This window comes from Podarcis tiliguerta (genome assembly GCF_965153285.1).
Source record: "Podarcis tiliguerta genome assembly, chromosome: 8".
Lineage (NCBI taxonomy): Eukaryota > Metazoa > Chordata > Lepidosauria > Squamata > Lacertidae > Podarcis > Podarcis tiliguerta.
Genome location: NC_139541.1, coordinates 23,587,539 through 23,598,788, shown reverse-complemented (window position 1 = coordinate 23,598,788; position 11,250 = coordinate 23,587,539). Strand labels below are relative to the sequence as shown.

At 45.7% G+C, this 11,250-nt stretch overlaps 1 protein-coding gene across 2 annotated transcripts in view; it reads right to left on the bottom strand.

Annotated features, from left to right (window-relative positions):
- Positions 1 to 236: 236 nt before the first annotated feature.
- The window catches only part of LOC310682889 (kazrin-like), a 215,738-nt gene continuing 204,724 nt past the window's right edge, over positions 237 to 11,250 (bottom strand). For both annotated transcript variants that reach the window (XM_083452198.1, XM_083452199.1), the window contains exon 8: positions 237 to 11,208. In XM_083452198.1, the coding sequence (XP_083308324.1) occupies positions 11,041 to 11,208 (168 nt within the window). In that variant the 3' untranslated portion in view covers positions 237 to 11,040. The remainder of the gene's footprint in view (positions 11,209 to 11,250) is intronic.

Here is an 11,250-nt window from a genome sequence, read left to right as displayed (position 1 = left end):
CTGATTACATTTTTATATTGCCGTAACCCATCCTGGGAACTTAGGGTGAAGAGTGGTGGTGATTAATAATAATAATAATAATAATAATAATAATAATATTGATTGCCCCACACACTTTGCTCAGCAAAAATATCCACAGAAATGAAACCCTCTTCTTTCCTCTTCTCAGCTCTTCCATCAGTCTTGGCTCTGATATCCAAAGAATAGCAAGCAATCATGCCACATATAACAAAACATACTTTAAAATAAGCTTTATTTAGTTGTTGTGTATTTTTTTTTAATATTTTCATATCTGCATCCATGCCTTCAAGGAATTGTTTCTCCCCACACATGTTGGGGGAGGGAAGAAAAAAAAGTTAAATCTAATGTTACCCATAGTTCAGAAGCTATTTTATGGTAGTAGTTCTCTTTTAAATAAATCACCTTCTTAGTTTTGCTTTTAAAATAATTATTTCCTAATTTACAAAACCAAACCAAAAAAGAGGGGAGTTTTTTGTTTTAAAGAGAGAAAACAAGAAAGCTGAAATGGAAAAAGAAGAAGAAATGTCTAAATATATTCCAGAAGTTTTGCTGTTTGGATTTTTTTAACTCTGATTAAAAGGGAAGGTGGGGGAAGGGATGGGGGTGGGGAGGGGAGGAATGTGTAGCATATTGCAAAGAAGTTACCCACAGAGAAATGTTCTGCCTCTTGTTTACTTGAGGCTAATGGGAACTTCCTTCTGAAATATAAACAGCAGCTTTGGAGAGGCAATTTTTGTCAGGAATGTGGCAGGGGAGAGAAAGGGTTAAACTCCCCTCGCTCACCCCCCTGGCTTCCCTGCAACTGCAATTTTACATAACAAAGGACATGCATGTTGCCATTAACATAATATCTAGTTGAGCTGTAAGATACCCCTTGCTCATACCAACATTGGCTGGCAGAGTCCATTTCTGCTTTCCCCAGGTAGCAGAACCTCCATGCAGTCCTCCTTGCAATCGTAAGACAAGGTGCCCCCATTCCAAAAAGATGGGATTCTCAAAAGCCAGCCCAGAACTGTAGAATCCATTGCCTTCCACTATCAAGAGTGGCAAACGGCATTTGTTAAGCTTGCAACATGATGGGTTGGGTTAGCTGCCTATTAACTGGAAAAGCAAAGTCTTGGGAACAGGGAAGAGATGGAGTGGCTTTTGAAAGCACCTCCCAAAGCTTTTTTTATTTTTTTGCCTGAGGTGTAATTCCTACTAAGAGCCTGGCAAAAGGCATCTACCCCTGCCACTATCCCCCCCCCCCGGATTTAGAAAAAAATCTGGGTTGATGACACTGTCAAAAAAAGAGATGATTTGGTTGCAGAAATTCTGGATTGAAGGAAGCAATGGCCCATTTGTAACACCTGCGATGTCTTGCTGGTGCAGAGGGGAGTTGGAAATCGCTGTGTTCTGGGACAGAGACAAGCAGAGGCTTTTTTTATGTCAACAAAATGGGTCTTAGGCAGTTAACAGGCTCCAGAGTTCCTGTGTATGTGCTGGCACGGAGGAGACATGTGAGACGTAAAAATGACAAACCGAAGCATGTTTGCATATCTTCTTTACTTGCCTTGCGCCATTTTATTCTGCTTCAGCTCAAATGGGAGGAGCATAGAGGCCTAGCGCATCTCTTCCAACCCTTCTGAGATTCTATCATCCGTTGTTGCACACTTTTGAGATTATTTCCATAACCATAAGGCCTAGAAACTTGGACAAGGATAAGGGAATACAGGTACCTCTGTCTGCAGTAATAGTCACAGGGGGAAACTCCTGAACGAGTCAGATAAAAATACTTAAGCCCAGTGCAGGATCTCCTCATGTATTAATTGTCCTTAAAACAGACTCCCCTCTGCTGACAGCGCATTTGACCTGGCATCAGGAATGTCTCCATCTTCTAAACCAGGGGATGAAAGACCACAGGGCTGCAGCCCCCTGTTAGAACTTGGATTCTCAAATGACATTTTCAAGGCAAATGTGTCTTGTCCTGAGAGTCACTCCCGAGCTTGGCTAAAACGACTTCACTGTGTAACTAGGGGAAACGTTATTGCCAGAGATGTGCTCCTTGTATGGGTGTGTGTGTGGAGCGCGTGCCTGTGGCGGTGCTGAGCTGCAGGGGGCAAGGAGATAGCGAGATATGACCCAAAGTCCATAAGGAAACCAATCTCGTGCTATGAATTGAGTGCCCTGAATTGAGCGCCATGTCCCCGGAGCCATTTTTCTCTAGAGGAGAAAACGAACCAAGCTTCTCGGCATGCACAGATCAACAAGGAGCCACAACGTGCTTAAGTTTCCATGCCCTGAGAGTTGCACCCAAGGCAGTCACATGACTGAGTGTCCTCACTATAGCACCATGGGTGGAAGGGAGTCTGGGGGGTGCAATCCAAAGGACATTGCTTGCTGGAAATCTACATGCCCCAGGGGTGTTGCTGTTCTGGTGTCCAGGCAGCGAAGGATGAATGAAGGCCTTGCTGGGATGTTTTCTGGGTCCTATGTTTGCTAGCAGTTTGGAGGCAGTGAGGCATGGCCCAGGACCCTGTGGATGGGGCTTGGGGGGCAGCTCAGAGAGGGAGGAGATCAAGCTCAGTTTATTGGATCAATAAATTCTGAACTGAGAGTAGAGGGGGGCTGTCTGTTACTCCTAAGCAGGTGGAGGTCATGGGGGAGATCTATGTTAAAAAGAGGTCTTACTACGATATTTGACCCTGGCTACTGCCCAGGCACAGTGCAAGTAGATAAATAGGTACCACTTTGGCAGGAAGGTAAATGGCGTTTCTGTGCGCTGCTCTAGTGTTGGTGTTCCGTTGTACCAGAAGCGGCTTAGCCATGCTGGCCACGACCTGGATAAACTCTGCGGACAAATGCCAGCTCTCTCAGCCTGTAAAGCGAGATGAGCGATGCAACCCCAGAGTCGTCTGTGACTGGACTTAACTGCCAGGGGTCCTTTACCTTTTTTTTTTTAAACTGCCCAGGCAAATTCAAAGCTTGACCTGGAAGCTCTTGTAGCCCTACTAGGTCAAGGGGGACCAATAAACTGCCTAGGTGGGTAAAGACACTCTGTAGCCCAGGAGGACACCACAGTCCAGGGGACTTTCAAATACTTCACACCTCAGCTGTTCCAGTGTGGATTTCAACATCCCTGGCCAGCAAGTTTCTAAAAATAAATATTAATAGGAATTTTGAAACAATATTTTGTATTGGCCACCAACAGTAGCTTCACCCAATTAGCTCCCTACCATATTTGCCAGCTCTTAGGTGTGAGCCACAATCTGCCCCCTCTGTTGAAGACCCCTTTGCCTGTGTCCCAGCTCATGTAGGAGGGAGCAACGGAGATCTTGAGAAATTTGGAACAAAGCTGAGGGCCTCATGGAGACCCTAAGCCCATGGTGGGGTACCTTCAGCCTACAGGGCTAATCAGGCCCGTTGGGACTCATTTGACCCAGAAAGTGATGTTTGGCCAAGCCCACATGCCCCAAATTTGATGGTGAAGGAGTGTCTAGGCCAAAGAGGGTTTGGAGGCACTGCCAAGCAGTGGCACCTGCAAAGCCGTGTGCAACACACTTGCAAAAGCGATGTGTGTTGCACTCTGCAAGCGACCATCTGCTGGTATGTGGTTCTTCACAAACTCTGCCAAATCAGCTGGTTGTCTTCTTGGGCTCTTGGCACCATTGTCAGCGAGGCCATTAGGCCACTGAGAAACGGGGGAGTTGGGTCCTGCCTGCGAGGCAGATCCAGTTCTCTACCCTGCAGCTCACTTGCACCCTTAAATGGGCACCATGCTGATGAGCTACTGCTATTTCAGGGTCCACAGATCTTCCTTTGCACCTTCTCCATTCCTGTTTTTATGCCTGCAAAGAAATGGTTGTTTAGCACCAACAGTGCAGCAGCTGCTGCAGAGGCCAAAAAGCAGGGCAGTTAGTTTTCTCATCCTGTTACTGACACGGAACGTGTATGTTTGGAACCCTGTTTCTTATTTCTAAATATTCCACAGTGCTAGGCATGTTTAGCTGTCAGTTTGTTTGAATCCTATCCTCCGCATTGCAAATTTGCACCTGATGCTTTGATAAACCCTGCAAAAAAGTGATAATTGCATTCTCGTGCTTGTGTCGAGATCTTTTGTGTGCGTTTATGGTTTCAGTGATGTAAATGTACACACCTGTGGACTGACAAATCTCTGCCAAAAAGCAAATCTGATACAATTGTTTGTATAGGGGTATCTGGTTCTATTTGTGTAGGGGTATCTGGTTCTATTTGTGTAGGGGTATCTGGTTCTATTTGTATAGGGGTATCTGATTCTATTTGTGTAGGGGTATCTGGTTCTATTTGTATAGGGGTATCTGATTCTATTTGTGTGGTGTTCAAGCAATATGTCAGAGCACATGCGCCCATCACTAAAACACTGCACAAAACACCTTATGCAATCATGTACGCGATCACATCTGCACCACTTTTTGGGCAGTGATTTATCAGTGCACACAGGAATGTTGGAAGCTTTCTTATACCACTAGGCCATATTTATTAGTACTCTTTATACTGACTGGAAGTGGCTCTCCAGGATTTCAGCCATGGGTGTCTCTTAGCCCCACCTGCAGATGCCAAGGACTGAACTGGGGACTTTCAGTCTGCAAAGCAGATGCTGTACCACTGAGCTATAGCCCCTCCACCATATGCTCATTGGTACTGTAGAAGTAAATAAGGTGAAGGAACTTGGGTGCCCTTGAAAAAACGCCAGGGGAAAACACATACCAAACAAACTCTGCTTCTCATTTAACACTAAACCATGGCTTAATAACCAATAGTTATTAGCGCTAGGTGCAAGCCCAGTTCAGAAGTTTCACTATGGTTTGCTTGTTGTTGGCAAGCTAAGAATGAAAACCATGGTTTGTTTTCATTATTAATTTAAAAAAAATATACTGCTCAGCACAGTAAAAAAATAATAATCCCTAAGCAGTTTGCAAAAATAAGAGTTCAGTGATAAAAATGCAAAAATTCAACAAAATTACATAAAAACTGGGATAAAAACACAACTGTGTATCATAAATAAAACTGAGCCCTGAACAAACATCAAGGGCTATATCAAACTAGGTTTTACTAGGAGTAAACCCAATGAAATGAATGGACCTAAGTTAGCCATGCCCATTAATTTCAATGCATGCAATCTGACCTGGACTCGCATAAGATGCAGCCCCTAAAATGTAAGAGAGAGAGTCCTGGGAAACCTGAGTAATGACACATGCTTTAAAGAGGCACCTGAAGATCTTCACAATCTCTGCTTTGTGCTTTATGCAAAGAGGGAGCAACCCAGAAAGTAACTGCTGTTGTCAAGAAAGTCTGGTTCTGTGCTATTGCCAATGGACAATCAGCTGGTTGTGGAATCACCAGCAAGCAGGAGTTGAGTATAAGAGCCTGTGGTTCTCAGCAATGGGCATTCAAAGACACACTGCTTCTGGGAGTTGGGAGCAGAGCCACTATGGCTGGAAGCTACGAAGAAGCTGACCCTCCATGAATCTGTCTAATCCTTTTTTTAAAAAGCCATCCAAATTGTTGACCATCATTGCCTCTGGTAGTATTGAGTTCCATAGTTTAACTATGAGCTATCTGAAGAAGTGCTTTCTTTGGCTGCCCTGAATATTCCAGCACTTGGCTTCCCTGGATGCCCAAAATTTCCAGTGTTATGAGATAGCGGGGAAAAACTTTCTCTATCCACTTTCCCTGTATCATGCACACTTCTATCCTGTCACTTCTTGGTCATCCTTTCCTGAAACTAACCCTCCCCCCAAATGTTATAACCCTTGATCTGTTTTGTTTGCCCTTTGGTGAAAGCTTTCCAGCTGTAAAATATTCGTTTTGAGGTGAGGTGCACAGAGTATTTCAAGTGTGGCTTCACCATAGATTTATCTAAAGGCATCTAAAGGCAAAGGACAGTTTTGTTTTTGATTCCTCTCCTAATGACCCCTCGCATGGAATTCACTTTGTCGCAGCTGCCGCACACTGGGTCAATGCCTTCATCTGGCTGTCCACTAAGACTCCAAGGTCTCGTTCCTGGTCAATCACTACCAGTTCAGACCCTATGAGTGGATATGTGAAATTTAGAGTTTTTTGCCCCAACCTGACACTTGCTTACTTTGAACTGCACTTACTGCCCATTGCCCCTAGGAAAATGAGACAAATGGATCCTTCTGTCTCAACTGCAGGATTACAAAATTTGGTCCAGAGTTCTCCCAATTCTGCCAGAGGATCTGGAAGGGCTAATGATCAATTGACCAAGGAAATACGATCAAGTTCAGAAGTGCCATGGTTTCTGGACCAGCAGTCCTTGGATGTAAAGTCATCAAGCAATAGTAACTCTGAGGAGGAGGTGGATCCCTAATCCTTCCTGGGTATATCTGCTGGCAACGCAGTCCACACACCAGCCCCTGAAACCCAAGGAGGTACTTTTCCCACAGGACTCTAATCAGTAGTGGTCAGATTCCTTGGAGGCTCAAGAATACCCAGGCGACTTCCCCTAAAGGAGTACTCGAAATGCCAAACCCCACTGCTGAGAAGCCAGCAGCTGTCTTGAACAGCACTAGTCCTTTAACTGGCCATCAGCAGCACTCCAAGGGTTGGGCTTTCCCCATAACTTTTCAGTTCAGACTACAAAGCCCTGGCAGTTGCTTCAGGCCAGTGCTGAGACAACATGATCTTCCTGGCTCAGCTGCAGGGTTGCTATCCGTGGTCCTGAATGCCAGCTACAGAACTCTGTACAGCATCTCTGCCCTTGTTCAGGGTCCTGGCCTTGTCTCAGGACCAAGGCAGCTCCAGCTCCCTGGGCCTACGCTTCTTCACCTTGCTTGGGTTTCCTCTTGTTGGTGGAAACTGAGCTGGTGGATGGAAAGAAGAAACCAAAACTACATTCCCAGTAGTTGTGTCAATGGGCCAAGCCAGTGTTTTCAACTGTGTGAAGCAGTGATAGGTTTTTGTTGACATAAAATATCACCTTAGACAATGGGCCATTGCTTGCTTCCATACCTTGGTCCTACAGAAGCAACTTTTTCCACTTGCCTTTTCTCGCTGAAGTCTCCTTGACATTTCAAATCCAAGGAAGACGTTGGCCATTTTGTGGCTGAATTATGGTTCACTCATTTCTGATCTGAATGCACATTCAGAACATCAGTGTGTGAAATCCCTGATCTTGCCTGCGGGATGGGGACAAATGACAATGTCAAGCGAGGGGTTGAGACAGAGTTCAAAGCACCTTTGGATGTTCTTGCAAGGCCTGAACTTCAGTCACTCACAATCCATGAAAAACTATCTAGGGAAATAAGTAATAATATTGCATCACTGTGCCGCTCTGAGCAGCGGCAGCAGCTGATGTGAGTTAACCAGAAAGTGACCTGAACTGACAGAAATGCACATTTGGCATTTTGGTTGGGTGTTCCGGCAGAGAGTCAGGGAGAGGAGGAGGGGTGGATGGAGGCAGGGAGAAGGGAAATGGGGAAAACTAACATTTGTTCTCTTGGCATCAAATCCATCATACTTCAGCTCTGCAAATTCAACTCCCAGAGAGCAGGGAAGTAGAAACAGCACCCGTCCAAAACCCCCGCCCAACGTGGAAAAATATAAATTCCAATATTTATGTAATAATTTAGTTAGAATACATCTTCTGTATTGTGCAAATAAATTAAAAACTAAAACAATATAGGGAGAAAAAAGAGGGTTAAGGAATTATTCCAGATGAGTATGCATTAAAAAACAAAATAGAAAAATTAGGAAGATAAGCGAGAGCGAGCACTTTACATCCATATGATTTCCAGGTATTCTGGCCTGGAAGAGGTCATCTTACTGGGGTTTGGGGTCTTTTATTTTTGGAATTGGGGGTGGCTTTGCACCCAAAGCCCACTCCCCTTTGCACTCTGACCACAAGTAAGAATATGGTCACTTATGAACTGCAGCATAAATGTTTCGTTTGCCACAAGTCTGGCTCAGAAGCCCACTGTGGGCTGAAGGATCATGTCTGTCACATGCAAAAGAAAAGAAAGGTCCAGAGGGTATCTTTGCACAATCGCTCGCAGAAAAAGCTCACAGTGATGCTGTCCGTCTTTATAACCATTTCGCTTGTTACTTCCTCCTACAAATGCACCTCTGTGGGGTGGTTTTCAGTTGCAGATAAAAAGGTAAGGACACAGTGTGTGGTATCCAGCTATGTCCGCTTTAGAGTAGACCCACTGAAATTAATGAACATTGCCAGCCTAAGGCCATGAATTTGAATGGGTCAACTCTGAGGAGAACTTAGCTAGATATAACCCAGAGCTTTCACCCAAGCATTTTGTAGTAGTAGTGGTGGACCTAAGCAGATGCGTGGAATTAGTCCAGAACAGCCAGAAATGCCTACATATTCTGCTAATTAGGGTTTCTAATTTCAGTTTCTAATTTTTCCAGTCTTAAATTCAGTCCTCTATATTTCTATATCAGTTTGTGATTTTTTAAATAATATATGCATTTTTAATTCAATTGTGCCTAATGTACCCATGTTTACAAGCCATTTCCCCAATAGAAAGCATTTTTGTATGCTATCGTCATCAACCTAAGCCTTTCAATGCACATTTTACCCTGGTTAGTGCATTTTTGTATACATTATTTGGCCAGAGAGCCACATTGCAAAATTCAGACAAGTGTGAATTTTGCAAAGTGGCTGGTCTTAGGTTCCTGACTGTTTCAGGAATTGTGAATTAGAGAAGTCAATCTTTAAATGTGAATGAGACTGATTTTCTCCCTCAATCCTACAGATATGTCTATGTCAGGCATCCCCAACCTTTGGCCCTCCAGATGTTTAGGACTACAGTTCCCATCATCCCTGACCACTGGTCCTGTTAGCTAGGGATCATGGGAGTTGTAGTCCCCAAACATCTGGAGGGCCACAGGTTGGGGATACCTGCTATTTAAACACAGTCCATTTTAGAAAACAAAGAGATACAGCATAGTTCTACTTAGAAGTAAGCCCCACTGAGTTGAACAGGAAATATTCCCAGGAAGAAGATGGCAGCCTTAACTCTCTCTCTCTCTTTCCCCCTCTCCACTTAAGATTTGTTGGCTGAAATCCCTGTGACGGGGTGAGCTCCCGTTGCTCGGTCCCTGCTCTTGCCAACCTAGCAGTTCGAAAGCACATCAAAGTGCAAGTAGATAAATAGGTACCGCTCCGGTGGGAAGGTAAACGGTGTTTCCGTGCGCTGCTCTGGTTTGCCAGAAGCGGCTTAAGTCATGCTGGCCACATGACCCAGAAGCTGTACGCTGGCTCCCTCGGCCAATAAAGCGAGATGAGTGCCGCAATCCTAGAGTTGGCCATGACTGGACCTAATGGGGTCAGGGGTCCCAGTCCCTTTACCTTTACCATCTCTTTGCTTTCACTGGAAGGCAGCAATGTCTGCAGTGAGCAACTGGATAGCACCTCCTCTTCCTGGTTTCCCTGATATCTTCACAACTAAATGGACTAGAAACGTACATTTTTAAAACTAACACTGCACATTTAGGAAGTGGCAAGGTCTTGCTTTCAGCCGGAGCTCACTGGAGCTCAGCTCCAGCACCTCTCAGGTGGGCGCCATTGCGCCATTGGAGAATTTCATGGTGAGCTCTGGCACCTCTTTCTCTAGAAAAATAGCACTGGGACGCGTCCTCCAGTATTCTGAAAGTGGGGCTGGTCCTCACAGCCTCTCTTCCTATAGGTACAGCCCTGGTTTCACCAGCTCTGGAGGGACATATTTATAAGAGGAGGCAACCTATTGCCAACAGGGACTCCTCGCCTCACGGTGAGATTTCTCTGGCGATATGATTGTGCAATAGCAGGGATGGCCAACTTCTCCAGTCTTAGGGAACTCCATATGGCAGCACAGAAATTCCCTTTACCTTAGGGATGGTATTCAGTATAACACCTACTCAAAGCAGACCATGGAAATTAATGGACATGACTCTGTTAGGTACCTTAATCTCAACAGGTCTTCTCTGAGTAGGGATACAACCCCTTGGCTTAAATTCAGTAGGAGGTCTCAAAAGTGATCAAAGCAGAGGGGACACCATCCACATATCCAACCATTACAAGAATGGGAGGTGGTGTCTGCAGGCTGGACCAGAACCCTGGTGGGAGGGGTTTTGGATTCAATTCACCCCACCTGCTTGCTGTGGACCCAATCCAAATCAGTGTCTGGCATCTCCTACTTGCATTGGAGCAGGACTGCAAGGAGAGCAAAAAGATATTCCACACCAAGGTCTCAATCCAGACTGGAGGCCCCACACCTGACGTTTGGATTTTGGGAAAAAAAGCTTTCATGCAACAGAGTGGTCTTCCTCTCCAGTCTAGCCCAACAAGCTTGACTTGGTGGCTGGATCTCTTGCCCATAAGACAAGGCTGTTGCCCATCCCTGCCGCAAACACACTTCTGAACTGCTGGCTTGCCATGAGATAGTGCGTCCGCCCCACGAGAACAGGACACACTATTTCTCCCTTTCGGCAGCCATCTTGGCAAAAACACACGAGACGCAGACGTCATCTCAGGGTGGGATGCAATAAAAAAAGGGGGAGGGGGGAGAGAACAGCTTTTTGGGGGACAGGAGACATTTACAAGCACACAGTGCACAATATTCCTCGTCGTCGTTGTTATTTACAGATACACAGCAGTCCTTCAAGTTTTTCAAGTTTCGTAAAAAAAAGGGGGAGGGGGGGACGAAGAGGAAAAAGAAGAGTAAAAAAGAAATGCGGGGAAAGCAGGGTCGGAGGAGGCGGGGGGCGGGGAGAAACAAAACAAATAAAAAAGAAAGCACACCCCAGAACAGAACCAGGGAAGGTCACACAACACGACTGGCATCGCTCCATAGACAACAGTTAATGGGGGGCAGGGCAGGGGGTTCACACAGGGGATCGCTGGGGGTTTATGTACAGCGGGTTACATTAGAGGCCACGGGCTCACGATCCGCTGGGTTCGGTTAGAGGCTTTTTTTTTTTGCTTGCGCACACAGACACTCCCACACACGCACGCACACCAGAAGCGGGAGCGGGAGAGGCAGGCCGTCACCAGTCGGCGTCCTCCTCGATATAGTAATCTGGGGCGGTACCATCGAAGAGCCCGGGGTCGAGCGATTTCCGTTGCTTCCCTCTGGCAAAGACGCGGGAGATGGATCCGAAGCCCATTTTCTCTTTCTTCTTTTTCCGTTTTTGGTCTTCGAGGTCCTCTAGAGACTGAGGAGGAAGGAGACGGCGGGTTTTTTTCATGGAAAGCGT